This window comes from Mobula hypostoma, chromosome 7 (assembly GCF_963921235.1).
Source record: "Mobula hypostoma chromosome 7, sMobHyp1.1, whole genome shotgun sequence".
Taxonomy (NCBI): Eukaryota; Metazoa; Chordata; class Chondrichthyes; order Myliobatiformes; family Myliobatidae; genus Mobula; species Mobula hypostoma.
In genome coordinates, this window is record NC_086103.1 from 72511673 (window position 1) to 72536796 (window position 25124).

Below are 25124 nucleotides of genomic sequence, written 5' to 3' on the forward strand. Positions count from 1 at the left end.
TTATTAAGGTGTTTGACAAGGTCGCTCATGGGAGGCTCCTCCAGAAGATTAAGATGCATGTGATCAATGGTGAATTGGTCCTTTGGATTCATAACTGGTTTGCCTATAGACACCAGATAATAGTCAATGGGACTTACTATAGTTGGAGGTCTGTGATTAGTGCTGTTCCACTTGGATCTGCACTGGGACCTTGGGTGTTCGTGATGTATATAAATGACCTGGATGAAAATGTAGATGGATATGTTAGTAAGTTTACCGATGATATGAATATCAGTGGTGTTGTGGATAGCATAGAAGACTGGAAAAGAACACAGTGGGATATAGATCCGTTGCATATATGGGCAGAGAAATGGCGGATAGAGTTTAACCCAGCCAAATGTGAAGCGTTGTGCCTGGGTAGGTCAAATGTAGACAGACAGTATACTGTTAAGGAAAGACACTTAACAGTGTTGATGAGTAAGGTGGTTCTTCCTCTTCTTCTCCTTCTACTTCTTTATCTTCCCATCACCCCTACTGAGACATAGGCCACCGACAGCAGGTTGTCAGAGTCCTTTGTCCTGGGCCAGTCTTTCAGGTTTTTGCAGGTGTACTCCATCTTCTTGGGGTATACTTCCTCTCCCAAGGATAAGGTCTTGGGAGCTGTCGTTGGCATTTCTGTAGCACTGGGTTTTACAGGATGGGGTTGCTAGCCTCATGCTCACCCTCCTCTTGCGGTTGGGCTTGGGATCGTTCATGGCAGAGTTAGGAAGTTATGTTGCAGCTTTATAAAATTCTAGTTAGGCCTCATCTGGAGTATTTTGTGAGTTCTGCCCCCCCCCCATTATTGGAAGGATGTTGAGACTTTGGAGAACGTGCAGAAGAGGTTTACCAGCATGTGCTTTCATCATTCCCTTCGACCTTCTCCTCCCTGAGGCAGAATGTTCTGATCTCAGCAAGAACCTTACCTTTGACTCCCTTCGCCAGCTCCTCAGTGAGTTCCGTACCCGCCACAGTATCAAGCTTCTCTTCTTTGGCAAGAATTCCCCCCCACTGCACCGATGACCCCTTCTCCCATCTCCAACCCTCCTCCTCTTCTTTGACATCCCACCCTAGTTCTCTGCCTGCCCAAGATCTTTTCATCTGTAACTGTCAATGAGACATCAACCGACTAGACTTCAGCGCCTCGCTGTCCTCCTCAACCTTACCCCTCCATTCTCTCCATACCAATCCCAACCTTACCATCAAACTCGCAAAGGAGGTGATGTTGTACTGTGGCGGACTGACCTCTACCTTGCTGAAGCACCACAACCCTCCTCCAACTGGCAGAACTACTCTTCACCCTCAACTATTTCTCCTTCAGCTCCTCCCACTTTCTCCAAACTCAAGGTGTAGCCATAGTTACCCGTATGGGCCCCAGCAATGTCTGTTTTCTATTGGCTACAGGGAGCAGTCCATATTCCAAGCCTTCCCTGATAATGCTGACTGACCCTTTCTGCACTATGATGACTGCACTGGTGCTACTTTATGCACCCATGCTGAGCTTGTCAATTTCATCAACATTGCCTCCAATTTCCAACCTGCCCTTAAATTCACTTAGTCCATTTCCGACACCTCCCTCGATCACCTTTCTTGATCTCTCTGTCTCCATCACAGGAGACAAACTGTCTACCAATATCTTTTATAAACCTACCAATTGCCATGGCTATCTTGAATATACCTGTTTCCTGTAAAAATGCTATTCATTTTTCTCACTACCTTTGTCTCCATTGCATTTGTTGCCAGAATGAGGTTTTCCAGCACATTACCAGTGTCCTTCCTCTTCAAAGAACAGGGCTTCCCTTCCTCCAACATTGATGCTGTTCTCATCCCTGCATCTCCTCTGCACCTCAGACATCTGCACTCACCCCATCTTCCCGCCCCCTTAGCAGGGATAGAGTTGCTCTTGTCCTCACCTACCATCCCATCAGCCTCAGCATCCAACATTCTCTGTGACTTCCGCCATCTTCAACAGGACCTTACCACCAAACACATCTTTACCTCTCCCACTCTCTGCTTTCCACAGGGATCTCCCCCTCTGTGATTCCCTTGTCCATTTGTCCTTCCCCACTAACCTTCCTCTTGGTATATATCCCTGGAAGCGACAGAAATGCTACATCTCCCCATTCCTCTCCTCCCTCACCTCTATTCAAGGCCCTGAACAGTCCTTCCTAGTGAGGTAACACTTCACCCGCAAATTTCTTGGGGTTGTCTATTGTATCCAGTGCTCCCGATGTGGCCTCCTTAACATTAGTGCGAACCAATGCAAATTGAAGATCACTTTGTTGAGCACCTTCACTCCATCCACCAAAAGCAGAATTTCCCGATGGCCAGCCTTTTTAATCCTGTCCCCATTCTTGTTCCAACATGTCGGTCCACGGCCTCCTCTTCTGCCAAGATGAGATCACCCTCAAGGTGGAGAAGAAACACTTCATATTCTGTCGAGGTAGTCGCCAACCTGATGGCAGGAACATCGATTTCTCCTTCTGGTATTTTTTTTTTACTTTTTCCCTTCCCTCTTCTTCTATTCCCCACTTTGGCCTCTTCTTATTTGCCTATCATCTCCCCTGGTGCGTCTCCTCCTTCCCTTTCTCCCATGGTCCACTCTCCTCTCCTGTCACATTCCTTCTTCTCTTGCACTTGAACTTTCCTCCCCACCTGGCTTCACCTATCACATTCCAGCTAGCCTTCATCTCCTCCCCCCCCCCACCTATTTATTCCGGCATCTTCCCCCTTTCTTTCTAGTCCTGCTGAAAGGTCTTAGCCTGAGATGACAACTGTTTATTCATTACAATAGATGATGCCTACCTTCTGCATTCCTCCAGCATTGTGTGTGTTGCTGCTCTGGATTTTCAGCATCTTCAGAATCTCTCGTGTTTACCAGGACGTTGCCTGGATTAGAGGGTATGTGCTATAAGGAGAGGTTGGACAAACTTGTGTTGATTTCTCTGGAATGGTGGAGGTTGAGGGGATATCTGTTCCCAACCTCTTTTATGCCCCTACCGTTAACCGACGGGTCTGTGGGACCCAGGTTGGGAACCCTGTATAGAGGGTTATAAGATTGTGTGAGGCATAGAGAGTAGACAGACAGTATCTTTTTCTCAGCGCATCCATTTAAGGTGAGGGGGTAAGTCTGAAAAAGATCTAAAGGGCAAATTTTTTTTTTACAGAGAATGATGAATGCCTGAAATGCACTGCCTTGGGGTGGTGGTGGAGGCAGCTACATTAAGGACTTTTAAGAGATGTTTGGATAGGCACACGAATGTGCAGGAAATGGAAAGGTATGGACATTGTGTAGGCAAAAAAAATTAGTTTCGTTTGGCCATTTGATCATTATTTTAAGCGGTTTAGCACAACATTGTGGGCCAAGGAGCCTCTTCCTGTGCTGTACTGTTCTATGTTCTGAGAAACTGCCCTGCCATTCAACAAGACCATGGCTCCCCTTCTGCCTCAAACATGACTTCAATACCATAATCCTAATGTTAGTTCATTTAACATGCAAACATCAGTATGTTTTGAGTATAATAATTGAACAGGCCTCTACATCCCTGAAGTGCAAAAGAAAATTCCGAAGATTCATCAAACTGACAAAGCAGTGTTGACCTACACCACCGGCTCTTTCCCGTTCTCTTTCCACAGATGCTGACCGACCTGCTGAGTGTTCGCAGGTTGAGCTTTTCATTTGAGATTTCCACCATATATAGTTGATTGATTTTCATTCTTCTAAAGTCAATAGTGACCAAGATAATTCAATCTCCCTTCAATGACAGGCCTGCCGTGCCTTAAAAAATGTTCTATGGCGAATCTTCCAATGATCTTCTACAATAAAGTGTCGCTTGTTTAGAGGCCAAATGACACATAATATTGCAAATGAAGTCTCACCAACTGTTACAACATATCTCTACTGTTGTGTTCAGCTATCTTCTAGAGAAGGACAACGAACCCGGATAAAATTGTGGATTACAAAACACAATGACAATTCAAAGAAAATTACCCTACTAAACCAATCTCATCACGGGAGTATTGAGCAACCGGTTGACTTGCTGCCCCACCTGTCAATTAAAGTCTGTCGTCGGCCCATGATGCCTGGCGAGCGCGCGGGGCGCCCTGGGTCGAGTTGTAGTCCGATTCCCTGTCGTGAGGGAAGGCGGTGCGTGCCCCCGCCCGCCTTTGCATGACGTCGGCGGAATGTAGCCCCGTTCTCGCCGAACTGGGAGCTGGTCGGTGACAGAGTGTCAGCCGCACCCCGGAGGGCGGAGGGACGGGGCCAATCTCTGCCCGTTCAGCAGCTCGTCAGGGGCTGCGGGTGCGGGGGAGGCCGTGACGAAGCTGCCGGCGAAAGGAAAAGGGTGAAGGAAGTGGGGACTGCACCCGGCGCCCCGAACGCCGGGCGGGCGGGCGGGCTGGCTGCAGTGGGAGGAGAAGGGAGGAAAGGAAGGCTGGATTGGTGCTGGTACCGGGCGAGGGCTGCGACCTGCTCCGTCCGATAATACTGCACCAATCCGCGCTAGTTTACCGTCGGTCGATCGTGACAGCCCCTTCCTTTCCTCCCTCCCCCTCGGGTAATCCGTTCAGCTCCGTCTATCAATAGCACTGAGGCGAGTCAAACTGGGCTTTACCGTGCCACTGGTAAATCATCCGTAACAACATGAAGATCAAAGACGCCAAGAAACCCTGTGAGTGCATTAATTTATTGATCGTGTCCCTTTTAACTTCGAACAATAACGTCATTACACGATACAATCCGTGGCTGGGATTAGTTAAAATTCCGATTTATTCTGCATCGTAGCCTATTTGACGATTAATCAGTGCGCGATGCCTTGAGCTCCGGGCGAGGAAGACAATTTATAGTAAATCGAAGTGAAATATCCTCTGAAATGAAACGACGTCCGAGAACCATCTTTCAGGAAATAACCATTCGCTGCTCTGTTTCCCTCCTCCTTCCCCAGGAAGTAGAGCCACCATAGTAATGGAAGAGACCCGTTGTGTTCCCGTTTGCGAGAGGCGTGCAGATTGGTTTGATGTTGGGTGATAGGATGTGTGAACGTGTATTTGCCACTTGAGATCACGTCCGCAGTGAGATATCCCTTTGACTGACAAAGGCGGAATTGGCAGTTTTAGATTTTATTCACCATTTTTTCCTTTAACAGGGGAGCTTTTATATACGAGTGCGGTGTAAGGGTCGGTCTGATACGTTATCTGATGGAGATCGCTAAATACTGTAATCAAATATACTATCAGTTTTATCGAGAGTAACAGCGTGGCAAGCCGACATGTTTGTAAAAAAATCCCCTCTTGAATGAATATGACATTAAATATTTTCAATTATATTGGTTTCTGGTCTGTGTAATGCAACTGGGAATTTAAGGATTATAAAATAATTCAGTTTCTCTGTATTTCTGTATAATCCTTGGAAAATATTATGTATACAGTGGAGCAATAAGTTGACTTTCGATAACTGACCCTGGAGAAAAAGTAACTAAATGTACTGCTCTTCTATCATTTTGGTGTAAATTTTGACTTGCTTTTAAAAGTTAGCGAAATATTCAAATAAATAGGAATGAATGGCATCGAGGATAGCTTTCTCCAAAAATAAATAGTTAATGTCTATATTGTAGTGAATTGGGGTAGCATGCACTTACATAACTGGTATGTTATCCTGTTGTCTTAATTCCAAATTCAAAGTAGACAATTAGCTCTTTCGTCTTGCTGACGTTGAGTGCCAGGTTATTGTTGCACCACCACTCCACTAGTTGGCATATCTCACTCCTGTACACCCTCTTGTCACCACCTGAGATTATACCAACAATGGTTATGAGCAAATTTATAGATGGTATTTGAGCTATGCCTAGCCACAGAGTTGTGTGTAGAGAGTGTAGAACAATGGGCTAAGCACACACCCTGAGATGCGCCAGTGTTCGTCAACGAGGAGGATATGTTATCACCAGTCCACACAGATTGTGGTCTTCCGGTTAGGAAAGCGAGCATTCAATTGCAGAGGGAGATACAGAGGCCCGGGTTCTGCAACTTCTCAATCAAGATTGTGGGAATGATGGTTTTAAATGCTGAGCTATAATCAATGAACAGCATTCTGACATAGGTGTTTGTGTTGTCCAGGTGGTCTAAAGCCATGTGGAGAGCCATTGAGATTACATCTGCCGTTGACCTATTGTGGCGATAGGCAAATTGCAGTGGGTCCAGGTCCTTGCTGAGGCAGAGGTTCAGTCTAGTCATGACCAACCTCTCAAAGCATTTCATCACTGTTGATGTGAGTGCTACCAGGCGACAGTCATTAAGGCAGTCCACATTATTCTTCTTAGGCTCTGGTATAATCGTTGCCTTTTTGAAGCAAGTGTGAACTTCCATATGTAGCAGTGAGAGGTTGAAAATGTACTTGAGTACTCCCGCTAGTTGGTTGGCACAGGTTTTCAGATCCTTACCAGGTACTCCATCGGGACCTTCCGCCTTGCGAGGGTTCACTCCCTTTAAAGACAGCCTAACATCGGCCTCTGAGATGGAGATCACAGGGTCATCAAGTGCAGCAGGGATCTTCACAGGTGTACTGTGTTCTCCCTTTCAAATTACCATAATATGTTTATAAATTAAACTTGTAAAGTGTCAGTCATTGGCCTGTGTGAATTCTTCTAGCTCATGGCATTAAGCATGTTTTGAAGAAATTGACTATTGACTTGTCCAATACACTAGATCTGTGTTTTATTTCTAGTAATCATTCAGTATTTCTGATTGCCATTCTACTCCAGCAACTATCACCCATTTTGGTTCAACAGTCTGTGTTTTTAAATTGAGAGTGATAAACAGACTGAAGATGTATGCCAGTTAAGATTTAATGGTGTTCATTGTTTTACAATTTTCATCAATATTACAAATGAATCAAGCAAAAATTGAAAATTCAGGGTCCTCAATCAATTCTTTAAATGCTTAAAGTCCATCCATTCTATTTAATCATTTTGAAGATGGGTGGCTGTGCATTAAAATATAAGTTATGTTCAAGGATAATTAGATGAAAATGAACAAAACTGCAGATGCTACCATTCTAAAAGGAATAAAGAAAATACTAGGAACAGGCAGCAAGAAAGAGAAATAAACTTCATAACTCAGGTCAGAAACAGTTTGCCAGAGAACCAGGTTAATTTCTGTAAAGGAGAGTGAATTTTGTAAATTGTGGGTTTTATGACCTCAAGATATCGCAAAGTACTTTGCAGCCAATTTAGTATTTATGATCTCAAAGCTATCTGGACTATTCCTCTTCTCACCCTGTCTCTTGCAAAAATGCCATCCCCTTCTCGCAATTCCTCCATCTCCGCCGCATCTGCTCTCAGGATGAGGCTTTTCATTCCAGGACAAGGGAGATGTCCTCCTTTTTTAAAGAAAGGGGCTTCCCTTCCTCCACTATCAACTCTGCTCTCAAACGCATCTCCCCCATTTCACGTACATCTGCTCTCACTCCATCCTCCCGCCACCCCACTAGGAATAGGGTTCCCCTGGTCCTCACCTACCACACCACCAGCCTCTGGGTCCAACATATTATTCTCCGTAACTTCCGCCACCTCCAACGGGATCCCACCACTAAGCACATCTTTCCCTCCCCCCCCCACTTTCTACAGGGATCGCTCCCTACGCGACTCCCTTGTCCATTTGTTCTCCCCCCCCCCATCCCTCCCCACTGATCTCCCTCCTGGCACTTATCCTTGTAAGTGGAACAAGTGCTACACATGCCCTTACACTTCCTCCCTTACCACCATTCAGGGCCCCAGACAGTCCTTCCAGGTGAAGCGACACTTCACCTGCGAGTCGGCTGGGGTGATATACTGCGTCCGGTGCTCCCAATGTGGCCTTCTATATATTGGTGAGACCCGACATAGACTGGGAGACCACTTTGCTGACACCTACGCTCTGTCCGCCAGAGAAAGCAGGATCTCCCAGTGGCCACACATTTTAATTCCACATCCCATTCCCATTCTGACATGTCTATCCACGGCCTCCTCTACTGTAAAGATGAAGCCACACTCAGGTTGGAGGAACAACACCTTATATTCCGTCTGGGTAGCCTCCAACCTGATGGCATGAACATTGACTTCTCTAACTTCCGCTAGTGCCCGACCTCCCCCTCGTACCCCATCCGTTATTTATTTTTACACACACATTCTTTCTCTCACTCTCCTTTTTCTCCCTCTGTCCCTCTGACTATACCCCTTGCCCATCCTCTGGGTTCCCCCTCCCCCTTGTCTTTCTTCCCGGACCTCCTGTCCCATGATCCTCTCGTATCCCCTTTTGCCTATCACCTGTCCAGCTCTTGGCTCCAGCCCTCCTCCTCCTGTCTTCTCCTATCATTTTGGATCTCCCCCTCCCCCTCCAACTTCCAAATCCCTTACTCATTCTTCCTTCAGTTAGTCCTGACGAAGGGTCTCGGCCTGAAACGTCGACTGTACCTCTTCCTACAGATGCTGCCTGGCCTGCTGCGTTCACCAGCAACTTTGATGTGTGTTAGTATTTATGATGTTTGGATACAGGTGAGGTTGGAAACTCTAATGCTAGTTTGCCAACTGATGCAACAGCAACCAGATCATCTACTTCAGTGCTATGAAATTGGGTTGTTTTTGTCACATGCGCCATGATAACTAAAGGCTTGTCTTGAATATTCTTACAGATCAAGTCATTGCACAGTGCTTTGAAGTAGAACAAGGTAAAATAATAACAGAATGCAGCTACAGAGAAAGTACAGGTAAACAATAAGGTGCAAGATCGTAACAAGGTAGATTGTTGGATCTTATCATACTAGGGAACAATTCACTCGTCTAGGTGACCTACCTCAATGACTATCATCCAGTGGCACTTACATTAACCATGATGAACTGCTTTGAGAGTTTGATTATAAAGTATATCAACTCCTGCCTGAGAAATAACCTGGATCTGTTCCCATTATCCTACCATCACAGTAGATCAACAACAGATGTCATTTCATTGGATCTTCACTCAGCTCTGGAACCCCAGAACAATGAAGATATATATGCCTGGATGCTCTTCGCTGACTACAGCTTAGCATTCAACTCTCTCATCCCCTCAACTCATGACTATACTCCAAGAACTGGGCCTTGATACTTTACTATGCAACTGGATTCGCAATTTCCTCACTGGCAGAGCTCACTCAGTATGGATTGACAACAACATCTCCTCTTCAATCACCGTCAGCAAAGATGCACCTCTGGGATTAGCCCCCTGTTCCATTCACATTTATTCTTATGATGGTGTGGTAATCAGGAGCCAATTGTAAGTTGGCCAATCAAAGACGGTGACAGATCAGCATATAGGAGAGAGATTGAAAATCTGGTCGAGTGGTGTCACAACAACAACCACTCACTGAATTTCAGCAAAACCAAAGATCTGATTTTCAAATACAGGAGAAAGAAGCCGGAGGTCCATGAGCCAGTCCTCATTAGGTGAATGGAGGTGGAGAGAGTCAGTAGTAGTGGTCAGCTGGTGGCGCAATGACATCAGTGCCGGACTCTGGAACGGTCCCTGGTTCAAACCCAGTCAGGACCGCTCCCAAGTACGCCTTCCATCCGTGCCGGGCTGAGTGTCGAGATCGCAACTAGACCTCGTAAAATAAAGGGGAACATACTGCGAAATGGCTGTGTGAGGAGTGGCGCGCCACACAGTCTCCCTCTCCCTCTCCCTCTCCCTCTCCCTCTCCCTCTCCCTCTCCCTCTCCCTCTCCCTCTCCCTCTCCCTCTCCCTCTCCCTCTCCCTCTCCCTCTCCCTCTCCCTCCTCTCCCTCTCCCTCTCCCTCTCCCTCTCCCTCTCCCTCTCCCTCTCCCTCTCCCTCTCCCTCTCCCCCTCTCCCTCTCCCTCTCCCTCTCCCTCTCCCTCTCCCTCTCCCTCTCCCTCTCCCTCTCCCTCTCCCTCTCCCTCTCCCTCTCCCTCTCCCTCTCCCCCTTGTAAAGGCATGAAAAAGACATTGTCCTGCCAACGTTGCACGGATGCGCGCACACAAGCACGCACACGCCATAAAAAAAGAGGGTCAGTAGTTTTAAGTTCCTTGGCATCAACTTATCAGAGGATCTGTTCTGGGGAATGGGGAAGAAATGTGATCTAAGTGACTTTAACCGTGGAATGATTGTTGGAGCCAGACATGGTGGTTTGAGTATCTCAGAACTGCTGATCTTCTCAGATTTTCTCTAGAGTTTACAGAGAGTGATGGGAGAAACAAAAACATCCACCTCGTTAATGAGAGAGGTCAGAGGAGATTGGCCAGATTGACAGGAAGGTGACAGGAACTCAAATAACCATTTATTACAACAGTGGTCTGCAGAAGAGCACAACACATTGAACCTTGGCAGCAGAAGACCACGAGCATACACTCAGTGAGCATTTTATTAGGTGTAGGGGGTGCCTCATAAAGTGTAAACTTAGACTGATATGCTAAGGAAGACAAACTGCAAATAAAAAAAACTGAGAATATGAGTCATAAATAGTCCTTAACAGTGGGTCTGAAGGTCGTAGAATCAAGTTAGAGTTGTGAGTGATGTTATCCACACCAACTCAGGAGCCTAATTGTAGGGTAAAAATGTTCCTGATCCTCAGTGTAGGACCTAAACTTATAACAGCAGAGTAGAAGCTATCCTTGAGTGAGGTGGTACATGCTTTTATGCTTTTGTATCTTCTGCTCAAAGCGAGAGGGGAGAAAAGAGAATGTCCAGACTGTGTTTGCATTACTGAGGTATTAAGAAGTATAGACAAGTGTTCATAGAGGGGAGGCTGCTTCCTGTGATATGCTGACCTGTGTCCACAAATCCTCTGCAGTTTCTTGCAGGCACAGGCAGAGAGGTTGCCAGTTCAAGCTGTTATTCAACCAGGTAGGATGCTTTCTATGGTGCATCAGCTAAAATGTGAAATTTCTTTAGTCTCCAAAGGAAGTGAGATTTATTAGCCCTGGTTGGACCAGAATAGGTGTTTGATGATGTTCACTGCTAGGAACTTGAAGCTCTCCACCTCAATAACATTGATGTGGACAGGAGCATATGCATTGCCCCCCCCCCCCGAAATCAGTGACCAGCTCTTTTGTTTTGCTGACATTGAGGGCACGGTTGTTGTCATGGCATCACCAGTTCTCCATCTCCTTCCCATGTTCCAATTCATTGTTATTTGAGATACAGCTCACTGCAGTGGTATCTGCATACTTATAGAAGGAGTAGAGCGGGGGCTGAGGTTGCAACCTTGTGAAGCACCAATGTTTAGAATAATCATTGCAGAGGTGTTGCTGCACATCCTTACTGATTGTGGTCTATCGATCAGGAGTCGAGAATCCAGTTGCAGAGTGAGGTGTTGATCCCAGGGTGCAGAGTTTGGTGATGAGTTTTCTTGTGCTGGTATTGAAGAAGAAATAGTAGTTTATTAACAATGGTCTAATGTGCAGTTGCAAGAAAAAGTTTGTAAACCCTTTGCAATTACCTGGTTTTCTGCATTAATTACTCATAAAATTACTAATTAAACCACATTTTTATGAGTAAGTAATGCAGAAAACCAGGTAATTACAAAGGGTTCACTAACTATTTCTTGCAACTGTATCTTTACAGTTCAGATGCTCCAGGGATGAGCCTGGAAGGCTGGAGTTAATGCATGCCAGACTAGTGCCCCATAGCATTTCATGATGTCAGACCCATCAAGTAGCAGTCATTAAGGCACATTATCTTATATTTTGTAGGTACTGGGATGATTGTGGTCTTGGAGAAAATAAGAACCATGGATTTAAAAACGTATGCAAATACTCCCAACCAGCCAATCTGCTCAGGATCTGAAGACATTGCCAGGAACACCATCCAGGCCAGATTTTGTTTCAGGGATAAATATTAATCAGAAGTATCCTACTTTGTTTTTGAATTAGTGTTTGGGGATCTTATGCTTCCTCTTGATGGAGTGTTGATTTGATAGTGTGTCTGCAAGATGGTACACCAGCAGTTTCTCAGTTCCATATTGATATGTCAGTCAGCAGTTTATGCTCTAGACTGAGGAAGGAATCCATACACTAATCTGTAACAAAGGGCAAGGGTAAGCCATAGTTGATCCATGCTTGTTCTAAGTGCTCCTACAGTTGTGTTTAATGTGAATGCTGTACGTGATAAACTTGCACTGAATATGGCGATTGATTGCCATGTCCTTTGTACAGTAAATAAGCAAGTTATGATTCTACTTTATCAAGATGGACTCATAAAACTTGTCCTGCGGCTCCAGTGATCTGAATTTAATCCTGACTTCAAATGCTCTCTGTCTAGACCAGGGGTTTCCAACCTGGGATCCATGGACTCCTTGGTTAGTGGTAAGGCTCCATGGCATTAAAAGTTTGGGAACCCCTAGTCTCAAATGTGCACGTTCTTCCGATGACAGCAAGGGATTCCTTGGGTGGACTGGTTTCCTCTCTGTCCAAAAATGTGTGGGTTGGTCTGTTAATTCGCCACAAAAATAACTTCTCCTGTCATGTAAGTGAGCGTTAGAAACTTGGGGGTGGGGAGGCTTGATGGAAATGTGTGGAGAATAGAATGGAGTTAGTGTAAATAGACAACAAACGGTTGGCACAGTGGGTTTGAGGACCTGTTGCTATGCTGTATGAGAGTGAAATCAGTAGGTTTGATACCTCATTTATTTAGAGAACACAGACATTATCCAAAGACAAAATTAACTTATGACTACAAAAGCAGGAAAGTGGGTTTGTACAGATTAGTTTGTTTACTGCTGTAGATATATTTGGTAGAAATGCTCTCTTTTTGTCCTCAGAGGATCAAATGGTCCTAAAATACTTTGTGCCATTAAGAATAAGCGGCAAAGTTGTGTTAGTATGTAAATAATGGCTTAAGAATTGTCAAGAAGGGCTGGGAACAGATTTCTTCTTTACTTTTTTATTTTACTTTAATGGTTCTACCATGTATTATACTAGATCATTGAATCTGGAACTTTGCACTATGATTACAAAGTCTTGTATCTAACTAGCTGACTTGTAATTTGGTTAGTTTTTACACTTCTCTTTAATGGTAACAGTTTCATTCATGTGGAAGGAAGTGTGCAACAGGAACTGAAAATTCCATCTCTTCTGAGGTTTCCAGTGGCTCCGCATCATCAGAGTTTTTAGCCCCTCAATGTATTTTCACTCGATTCCTAATCACCATGTTTCCTCTAGCTTATACTAGCTGACTGAGCAAATAGTTTCTCTCTACTTCTACTTGAATATGGGGCCTCTCCCCTCTCAGAATCCCTAAAACATCCTATCCTTCAAGTAAAATAAAAATACCTGTGACATCTTTCCTATCAGCGATTATTCTGTTGTCCAATTTTTTTTTTCCCTTCAGCTCTTGTCTTTTTTAAGTCTTCAATTCCGTTCATTTCATAGTCATTGAAAAGTGCAGCACAGAAACAGGCTTTTCAACCCGTCTAATCTTTGCCAGGCCATATAAACTGCCTAGTCCCGTCGACCTACACCCCAGACCATGGTCCTCCACACCCATTCCAATCATGCACCTATCCAAACTGCTACTAAATGTTGAAATCGAGCTTGCATACACTTCCAGTAGTGAATCACTCCAGCCTAACCATGGTCCAGCACCATAAGTGTCCAACTTCAATGTGACAGTGATTTACTGTCAGTTTTCAATGTTTCTGCAGCATTGGGAGTAGTTCATTTACCATCTCATGGCACTGCACTCATTGAGTTCCGCTCAATCGTTACTGTGAGATCCTGTTCACCTCACCCACATCATACACTTTAGAACTCTTCAGTAGTCAATGCTTCCTCCTACCTTTTATGCAACTTTGTTGTATGATTGTGAGATGTGATGTTAGTTTTTCCATTAATACTGACAGAAACCCTTGTACCTGTCACAATGGATAATCTGCTTGAGAAAGCCACCAGGTTGAGCAGATTTGTGGGAGGAAAGGAATTGACAACATTTCAGGTCAAAACCATGCGACAGCACTGAGAGTGGAAAAGGGAGATGGTCAGCATAAATAGGAGAAAAGAAGCAAGAGATAAAGGCCAAGGTAGTCATTGGACTGAGGACGGGTTTTAGCTGACAGGCCGTAGTTCATTTGGAGGGATTTGAGTGGTGGAAGATCTTAAATGATAGATGGAGGCAGATGGAGTAAGGTGAGAGAAGTGGAGTGTTAAGGTGGAGACAGATGGTGGAGGGAGTAAAGCAGGAACTCAAAGAGCTACAAGTGCTGTAATCTGATAAATTAAGGTGGTGATAAGGGGAACTGTTAGGGGAGAAGTGAATGGTACTTGGAACTGGAACCAGAAGGGATACAGGAGGTGGATGTCTGTGTTGAACTGTATATGCTTAGAAGATTGATGGAGCCATGAATGTCAGTGGACGAAGCTGGGTGCTAAGGCACACCAGAGGATAATAATGCTAAAATGAAGATTCAACTTCTTGCAGATACTTCTCACCATCCACAAGTCACAGGATCGGATTGTGAGAGAAATTCTGTGCAGCTACCAAGACCTAAATAATGCTCTTTATTGGTCTGTGTGTGCAGCTGCAAGACTATTGGGGAAGCTTTGAGTTTCTCAGAGCAAAGCTACCTCTCAATCACTTTGAGCTCCCATGTTGGTCCAACAGTGACAAATTTATTGGTGTAAAATGTCACTATCAAAAATGGCAACCACTTATTGAGGTTTAAGCTCCATCACAAGAGAATGTGTGACCTGTACCACTGTACAATCTGGGGGGGTGGGGCGGAAACAACTGAGTCAGAGTGTAGAGAGATTGTTGGGAAGGACAGGCAATTGATATGGCAATATTTCAGTTAGTGGGATTTTTTTTAATTCAAGGAGTATCAGGAGCAAGGGTGATGAGCTTTAAGCATGACTCAGTACATGAAACTGTGGTGTTGTGATCATTACAGAGACATGGCTGCTGGGTATTATGGGGTTTAGATGTTTCAAAGGGGACAGGGAGGGAGGTAAAAGAGGTGGGGGAATGGCATTGCTAAACAGTGATAGTATAACATCTGCAGAAAGGGAGGACCTTTTTTTTTCTCCAAACATACCTTTGCTCATTGCGGCCAAACAGTTCTATTCAAAAGGTTCAAAGGAACATCTAAACAAGCCTGATGCATTTTGGAAACAAGTCCTGTGGACTGATGAAGTTAAAATAGAACTTTTTGGCTGCAATGAGCAAAGGTATGTTTGGAGAAAAAAGGGTGCAGAATTTCATGAAAAGAACCCCTCTCCAACTGTTAAGCACAGGGGTGAATCAATCATGCTTTGGGCTTGTGTTGCAGCCAGTGGCACAGAGAACATTTACTGGTAGAGGGAAGAATGAATTCAATTAAATACCAGCAAATTCTGGAAGCAAACATCACACCGTCTGTAAAAAAAAAAGCCGAAGATGAAAAGAGGATGGCTTCTACAACAGGAAAATGAACCTAAACACACCTTAAAATCCACAATGGACTACCTCAAGAGGCGCAAGCTGAAGGTTCTGCCATGGCCCTCACAGTCCCCTGACCTAAACATCATCGAGAATCTGTAGCTACCTCAAAAGAGCAGTGCATGCAAGACGACCCAAGAATCTCACAGAACTAGAAGCCTTTTGCAAGGAAGAATGGGCGGAAATCCCCCAAACAAGAATTGAAAGACTCGTAGCTGGCTACAGAAAGCGTTTACAAGTTGTGATACTTTCCAAAGTGGGTGTTACTAAGTACTGACAGTGCAGGGTGCCCAAACTTTTGCTTCGGGCACTTTTTCTTTTTTGTTATCTTGAAACTGTAAAAGATGGAAATAAAGTTTTCTTGCTTAAAATATTAAAGAAATCTGTCATCTTTAACTTTATGCCTTTTGAAAATCAGTTCATCTTTTACTCGCTTAGCTATTCACAGTAACAGAAGTTTTGACCAGGGTGCCCAAACTTTTGCATGCCACTGTTTGTGAAGAACAGGTGAATGACTAGAATGAGGGTAGGACCGGTTATGGGTAGAAGAGAAAACATGCCTGTAGTCGGAAGTCTTATTTCAGTGGTGGGAAAATTGTTGGAAAAGGTACTTGAAGATAGGAATTATAAGCATTTGGAGAAGCGCAGTCTGATTCGGGATAGTCAGGGACAAGTCATATTGAATTTGAGGATGTTACGAAGCAGACTGATGAAGCTATAAGGTTTTTGATAAGTTTCTCTATTGTTGCTTCATTCAGAAAGTCAGAAGGCATGGGTTGTTGTAAATGGAGCATATTCTGCCCGGAGCTTGGTGACCAATGGTATTTTGCAAGGGTCTGTTTTGGGGCCCCTGCTCATTGTGATTTTTATAAATTACTTGGATGAGGAAGTTGTAGGGTTGGTTAGTAAGTTTGCAGATGACAAGAAGGTTGGTAAAGCTATGGATAGTGCAGAAAGTTGTTGTAGGTTGCAATGGGACATTGACAGGAAGCAGAGGTGGGCTGAGAAGTGGCAGATGGAGTTCAACCCAGAAAAATATAAAGTGATTCACTTTGGAAGGTAGGATTCTAAGGTAGAATATGGAGTTAATGGTAGGTTTCTTAGCAGTAATGGAAATATCTTTGGGGGTCTACATCCATAGATCTCCCAAAAGTTGGTGCACAAGTTGATGTTTTTTTTAAGATAGCATATGGTATGTTGACCTTCAGTAATCGGGGGATTGAAGTCAACAGCCATGAGGTAATGTTGGAGCTCTGTAAAATCATGGTAAGCCCATGCTTGGAATATGGTATTCAGTTCTGGTCACTCTATTATAGGAAGGATGTAGAAGCTTTAGAGAGGGTGCAGAGGTGATTTACCAGGTGCTGCCTAGATTAGAGAGCATGTCTTATGAGCATAGGTTGAATGAGCTAGAGCTTTTCTGTTTGGAGCAAAGAAGGATGAGAGGTGACTTGATAGAGGTGTACAAGATGATAAGAGGGTGAAAATGGCCTGATTTTAAGGCGATTGAAGAAAATGTAGCGGGGATGTCAAAGGTGTGTATTTTACACAGGAAGTGGTAGGTGTTGTACTGTATTCAATATTTCAGTAATATTTGAGAAAAACATTGCAAATATATTGTTTGATCAAGCATTCTTTGTTTGCATAATTCATTATGTACAAAGTACATGAACAGCATATGTCATTATACTACCACGTCATATGTGAGCGTCTCACTAAAAAAAAACTAAGTTGACATGTTAGCCTGCCTCCCGTGTTTTTCTGCCAATTACTTTCTGGAATTACCAAATGCAACAGTGGCAATGAGGAAATTTTAAAATGAACCCAAGACAACTACCTACCCGTTGAAGCACAGCATGTTTTTTTTTTCCCCTTTGGAAGGCGAGGGAGACAGTAGAGTTTTAAAAATTTTAAAAAGGTAGAAATGGATGAAATTCACGGGTTCATAAACAGTGAGAACTGGGTGATAATTTTTTTAAAAAACAAATGGCTGGCTGCATTGGAATGATACACATTTGACTGCATAACAGATAACTGGATAATGTATACTGAATGAATTGAGCAGTATTTTGAAACACATGTAATAACCAATGAACAGAGCAAGCACAGAAAGAGAAATAATGTATGAGATCATGAAAAGGCAACGTAACTTCATTGGACATGTGATTAGGAAAGAGGAGTTAGAGTGCATGGTAATTATGGGAAAGATTGAAGGGAAGAAAGCAAAAGGAAGGCAAAGACAAATGATGATGGAGACAGCAGCCAGAGAACTGAAAATGAATACCAATGAATTGATCCATTTGACCCGAAACAGGAGTATGTGGGCCATGGCAGTCAAAGCTCAAAATGGACATGGCACCTGATGATGATGATGAATAGCCAATGAAAAGTGAGTGTCAGTGTTTGAGTCAATAGAGGGAAAAGCATACAGTTTGCTCCACAGTTTGACTACCCCAACCAAACCAGCTGAAATGAGCATAAAGCAGGAACTTTTAGAACTGAAACCAACGTTGATTGCAGAACGCTTTAGGTTTCAAAAGTGGAATCAAAAGGAAGGAGAGGCCATTTCAGCTTGCGTGGCAGAAATGAAGAAATTGTCTGAACTTTGTCAGTTCAGTGATGGCTTAGGGATGCACTGAAAGATTATTTAATTTGTGAATCTTACAAATAAGCATACAAAAACAGCTCCAAACTGAAGCACAACTCACCACAACTCACCTTTAAAAGGTCGGTTGAAATCACTATATCAAAGGAAACAACAACCAGAGACTCAATTGAGTTGCTGTCGAAAACGAAAGTGAGCATGAACAAAATTGCAATGTCAAAGCAGAAACCTGCTATTTTTGGGGAAGGGGTCCATCTACACCAGACCAGAGCAGTTGTAGAGGTGAAGTTTGCAAAAAATGCCACAAAGTATGGCTCGTACCAAGAGTATGTCAGGCTGACAAAATAATTTGTCTGCACAGAGAAGAGAAAAAGTTAAATCATGTTGCAGTTTCAAAAAGAGCATTAATCTGTATGTTGTTGATGAAAAATCTGATAATGATGAGAGTGACACAGGACTGGTAGCTTTGAGATTTCCCATGTGATAACTAACAAGAGGCAAGCAATATGGCTTACAACAGAAGTGAATGGAAAATTAACTAAAACGGAATTGAACACTTAATCAGATATTTCAGTCATTTCACAAAATTAGTCACTCGTTATTGATCATTAATTCAAGTGCAAAACTCTGTTCTAAATGGTCTGCCCCTTATTCTTAAATTGTGGCCTCTGGTTCTGGGCTCTCCCAACATCGGGGACATGTTTTCTGCCTCTAGCATGTCCAACCCCTTAATAATCTTATATGTTTCAATCAGATCCCCTCTTATCCTTCTGTATTCCAGTGTATACAAGCCCAGCCTTTCCAATCTTCTAACATATGACATTCCTGCCATCCTGGAATTAACCCAGTGAACCTACACTGCACTCCCTCCATAGCAAGAATGTCCTTCCTCAGACTTGGAGACCAAAACTGCACACAATACTCCAGGTGGGGTCTCACCAGGGCCTTGTACAACAGCAGAAGGACCTCTTTGCTCCTATACTCAACTCCCCTGGTTATGAAGGTGAACATGCCATTAGCTTTCTTCACTGCCTGCTGTACCTGTATGCATACGGCAGAGATGATCCAAAGGGAATCCAGAAAAGAACCCATACTGTCTCAGGTCTACCATGGCAAAACAAAAGGCTGTAATGTGAAGCAAAAATCCCAGTAGCTCCATGTTTACCAACACTGGGATGAACTTGCCCTTGACGGGGTGTTGTCTTTTTATTGGGATCGAGAGTTGTTATACCATCTGAATTGAGTGCTAAACTGTTGAAGGAACTACATATCAGTCAACTAATTATGGTCAAAATGAAAGCATTGGCTTCAAGCTTTGTTTGTTAGCCTGGGATAGATCAGCAGATTGAGCAGCTTGCTATGCACTGATTGGGATGCCAACACGTCCAGAAAATGCTCATGACAGTGGCTCTCCATCTCTGGGAACGGCCTGCTTTGCCCTCACAGAAGATTCTTGTGAATTTTGCTGCCCCATTCATGGGCAAAAATTTGTTAGTAGTGGTGGATGCAGCTACAAAGTGGCCAGAAGTGTTCTCAATAGCCTCCACTACAGCCTCACACACTGTTGATGTGTTGACAAGCCTCTTCTCAAGGACTGATGTTCCAAAACACTTAGTCAGTGAAAATGGACCACAGTTTGTTGCAGAACAGCTTCATTCATACCAGAAAATGAATGGAACATGGCATGTATCTACTCTGTACCACCCAGTTACAAATGGCTTGATGGAAAGATTTGTCCAGAGTCTAAAGAATACACTGTGAGCAATGTCAGCAGAACACATTACACTAACACTGAATCAGAATCTCGCCCATTTACTCCTTGCACGTCACATTACAGCACTCTCTGCGACCAACAACTCACCAGCTATGTTGTCCCTTGCATTCATGCTTGCATCTCCTCAAACCCAATCTCAGAGGAGTATGCAGAACAAACAACTGAGACAAATTGAGGGGCTCCTCAAACAAGGGCAATTGATGTTTCACTCCTGGACAAGCAGTCCTGGCAAGGGACTACAGAGGTGAGCAAAAGTGGGTACTTGGAAAGATTAAGGACAGAACTGGTCCACTCTCCTACACAGTGGAGATTGCATCTGATGTCACCTGGAAACAACCCATCGATCAGTTGAGGAGAGTAGAGTCAATTGTTAGAGAAGAAAGGAGTTCGGAGTGATCAAACTACCTACTGCAGGGCCAAAGTCAACTCCTACGAGCACCACAGAGGAGGCCCCAAAACCTGAGATTGTTTCACAGCTACCTCCCACCTGCCAAGCAAAGTGACTGTCCCTCCTTGTCAGGAAATACGTTATCCTACAAGAGTAAGAAATCCTCCACAGCAATTAAATCTTTAGGCCCGAATGGGGCAACTTAAAATTTACTATATTGTGGATATCTGTATAGTAGTTGTACTGTGTAGTATACTGTGTAAGATAAGTAGAGACAATATTTGAGTTGAGATGCATTTTATACTGAGTTGGACTTTATAGCTAAACAGGGAGGAGTGTAGTGTATTTGGTAAAATTTGAACTCACAAACAAAGTTATTGCATTACCTTTGAAGCACTCGCTGTTTTGTATATTGCAACTGGATTTAATAAAGTAAGAAAGTCTCTTGGCTTTCTTTATCAAAAAATACATATTGTACAAATTTGATATGGAAAAAAAATGCTGGAGGTACTCATCTGTTAGAGTAGTTGTAGAATACACCTTCTGGTGCTACTTGGTCACGTCTTCAGTGATGTACCCGGGGTCTTAGGGTGTTTCGGGTCTTTAATCGTCAGACAGCCTCGACTAGGCGACCCAGCCGGGGGTGATCAGCCCCCGACTTGTGTCTAAGTGGCGCACTAATCCACGGATCCCCCCTTCCAGATCCACAGCCACCACAAGGCCTTTTCAGCAGCCTCCAGAAAAAGTGTTATTGTTCTGACAAAGGATCTTTGACCTGAAATATTAAACTCCTTTTCCCCACAAATGCTGTCCGACTGCTAAGTGTTCATAGTATATCTGTTTTTTATTGCTTCTGTTTATTCTATGGTCACATTTGGGTCATCCTTCGATCAGTGAATCTCTTTTCAAGCTTGTGTAAATGTTTTGTTCTATATATGAAATTATTGTTGGATGTATCAAGGCACGAGTATTATTAATTTTAGATATCAATCATTCGCTGAAAGTTGCATTTATGGGAGAAAGGAAGGACAGGTATATTCTTGTAATCTTTAAAAGTTCAATGTTTTTCCTTTTAAAAATGAACACAGTAGAATTCTGTACAATATACGTTTGAAGAAAAAGGACTCTTCAATTTTTAGCCATTTTAAAACCTTCTAAATATTGAATGTAGCAAACCAAACCAGGTTTAAAGATGGCTGAAAGATTGTTAATTATATTAATCTAAATAAAATGTATTTAAAGGAGACTAAAAACCCATGAATAAAGCCCCAACTGAATGGTGAATAAGTGTTCTTAGCAGCCTTTTTTTTTCCTTTCTGTTGTACATTAGTGCTTTTTTTTTGGAATCTCATTTGTTTTTCTTACATATTTTACTGTTCTTTTTCAGCATTCCCCTGGTTTGGAATGGATATTGGTGGGACTCTGGTGAAGCTGGTTTATTTTGAGCCAATTGATATCACAGCTGAGGAAGAAGAAGAGGAGGTGGAGAGCCTGAAAAGTATTCGCAAGTATTTGGTGTCAAATGTTGCCTATGGGTCTACGGGCATCCGAGATGTGCACCTTGAGCTCAAAGACTTGACGCTTTGTGGTCGCAAAGGAAACCTGCACTTTATTCGATTTCCGACGCATGACCTACCTACCTTCATTCAGATGGGGAGAGACAAGAACTTTTCAACACTACACACAGTGCTTTGTGCGACTGGAGGTGGTGCTTATAAATTTGAAGAAGAATTTCGTACGGTAATAACATATTAATGATGTCCTCCACAAAACTATTCTTATCCAATGAAAAGCATATTATTTCCAAGGATAAAGGGAAAAAAAAATCTAATTGCCCCAATTCCATCTCTATCCCATCTTGTGGATGTGGAATATTCAGGACGTCTATCTGGTAAACATTTGGTGATGCTCTTTAAGATTTGAGCCTTTGTAAATGATCACTTGAATGCAGAGATAATATCGCCAACTGTCACACTACAGAACTGGTGACCACAGGGCAGAAATGGAACAAAAATTAGAAAATTAAATGGTGAATCATGCTAAATGTATTATGTGCAATAGACTTGCTGCAATTTTTTAACACTATTTTTGTAGAAACCTCAAAATTGTAGACGGCACAAAAGTAGATCTGTTGTTTCCACAATGCCAGCAGAGAGTCGTGCTAGAAGAATGCCTGTGTTAGTCAGTGCTACCACAGCATGAAACTGATTCTCTGCCACTTTTCAGTGACGTACTATTACGCATCCTGCAAGCCTTTAAAATCTAATCTCAATTTGTTTAGTATTCCCTCCTGTTGCACCGCAAATTAGACTTAATGTCTGAGCTCATAAATAGTCAATTAAAGTGACTGCGAAACACTGGCTGCAAAGACTGTCTACTTTCAGAGCATAGCTGGTTGTAATCCAGTTTATAGGATGTTAGAATTGTCCTATGATGCACAGTAGGAACATTATGCATGCAGTTCTGACATTATGAAAGGTAATTATAACTCACTCTGAATGCGGGAGGTTGCAAAATGCTTTTCTGCACAGATGGAGATATTTTATGCAGCTCTGATTCACAGCCTCCAGTGAATTCTCGTTTGGAACTGAAGTAAGGTAGTATGCTTCAGATAATATGTAGTTCTACTGTAGCATACCTTGGAGAAAGTTGTTTTGGTACAGAAATAGGTGCTATTTTAGTTCTGAATAGTGAATAGCAGTGCTTTGTCCTCAGCCTCGATAAATCTCATCCTGTCCAAACACTATTATCAGTATCTATCCACTCCAGGTCTGGTTCACTTATCACTTTCTCCCTTCCACCTTGCACCTAACTTTCAATCCCCAAACACTACCCAAATTAAAATCCTCATCCTTAATACTTAACCTGCTCAGAACATTCAACCCTCTCACATTCTCTAATCTACCCAGCTCTTTCCTCCGAGCCTTCCTCCTCCCCGAGTCAACTTATTCAAGTGACTCTAACCTTTTCTGTATCTCTTTAATGATGTTAGAAGCCACGTCTTCAGCTACCTATGTTGCAAATTAAAGCATTCCCTTTCCACATTCATTGTATCCACATCCACATCCTCCCTCACAGCAACTCTCTATTTCAGTTCTAGTTCTGGGTGATTATTCTTATTATTTCCTGTTTTATTTTTGGCTTTTGTGTGATTACCAAAGTAAGACAACTTTTGGTTTCTATGTTTGAAGCTGCCTTGTGATCCAGGTTGGTGCTTCAAAGGGAATTGTTTTGTACCAATAGCTGTCAGCATTACAGCATGGATTTGGTTCTTGCTTACTCAGGACACAAATTAATGCATTGCAATTTAAGTTGTATAACACCAGGATGGTGTTGGAGTGATTACAGTTTAGGTACTGATGCAAGTGCTAATTATTAGAGAATTTTAGATTATTGAACTAAGTGTCAACTGAAGCCAAATTCTTCCCATATTTGTTTATGTAACTGTGCTCAGTCACAGAGTGATATACAGTATATTTATACCTGCACCACCAACACAAGTGATTCTGATGAAATGTACACAAGGCAGATTCTCTATTTTGTATTTTTAGCTGATCTCCAAAAGCAGGCAGCATTCATAAAGCAACACACACAGATTGCTGGAGGAACTCAGCCAGTCAGGCAGGCAGCATCAATGGAAATGAACAAACAGTCAACGTTTTGGGCCAAGACCCTTCGGCATTCTTAAATACCAAAAAAAGCAAAAGCACAACCCTGCAGAAGCTAGCAGTCTGTAATAAATCCAGAAACTGCTGGAAATGCTCAGCAGATCAGGCAGCATTTGTGAAGAAAAATCAGCATTAATGCTTTGATGACCTTCCATTAGAACTGAGAAAAACGCAAACTATTAGCACGTTTTAAATTGCAGGGGAGGGGATGAGGGAATCTCATTGTTAATGAGACCAAGAGATTGAATGATGTGTGTGGTTAATGCTGACCTAGAGGATCGTGATTGCCTGTTAATGCCAACTGACCTATCTGGAGGGGTAGTTGAGAGAAGATGAGAGGGGAATATGGAATTAAGATTGCAGGTTGATGACTTTGCATCAGAACTGGTTAGTTTTGATACAGATTGGAAAGGGTGGTTATCTGAAATTGATGTGTTACAGCCCTTAGAAAGTAGCATTTCCAGCTTGTGCAAAGTAAATCAGGGTTATTGCAAGGTCACCAACCTGTAGCGTTAAGTTTTACTCTGTACACAGGTGCAGCCTGATCCACTTGGCATTTCCAACAAGCTGTCATTTTATATTTCCAACATCTGCTCAGTATGTCAAAGTTTCAACATTGTTTTTTTTTCTTTCTCTCCTGTCTCATTCATCTCCCTCATAGTTACACCTGAGGCAAATCAGGTATAATTACCAAGTCATTGTCACTTTCCCTCAGATATACAAAATGGACTGCATGTGCTGGAAGTCTTGAGCAGCACATAAAATGGTGGAAGAACTCAACAAGTCATGCAGCAGCGATGGACAGAGATAAACAGCTGAAATGTCGTGCCGAGACCCTTCATCAGTGCTCTCAGCTTCTCTTAGCTGCTATTTGACATTCATTCTTTCTTGGTCTCCACCCTATTGCTCATATTCACTTTGTTCTTTTCACCACTCCCAGTCTCTGTAAGATTAAACATGTTTATTGTCTTAACTTTTCAGGTTTGTAAACGTATCAGCTTAACTCCTTTTCCCTTGATGCTGTTTTAATTAGGTTAATGTTTCCTGCATTTTCTTCCTTCATTCTTAAAGTGCAGTTACAACTGGTCTGGGAGGTGTACTCAAGTTGTTTATTTCAATTTATATTTCTTTTCCCTCACACTCAATTTTATAAGAAGCAGCCAGAAGTAGATTGGGCCAACTACAGCCAAACGGTCTTCAACATTTGTTTTCATGTGTGGTAACAAACATTGTG

The 25124-nt window shown here is 43.0% G+C and overlaps 1 protein-coding gene across 1 annotated transcript in view; it reads left to right on the forward strand.

The window, feature by feature from the left end:
* The first annotated feature begins 4192 nt into the window (after window positions 1-4192).
* The window catches only part of LOC134349379 (pantothenate kinase 3), a 44829-nt gene continuing 23897 nt past the window's right edge, over window positions 4193-25124 (forward strand). Inside the window, exons 1-2 of the mRNA XM_063053586.1 lie at window positions 4193-4691; window positions 21610-21962. Coding sequence (XP_062909656.1) covers window positions 4664-4691; window positions 21610-21962 — 381 coding nt within the window. The 5' untranslated portion in view covers window positions 4193-4663. The remainder of the gene's footprint in view (window positions 4692-21609; window positions 21963-25124) is intronic.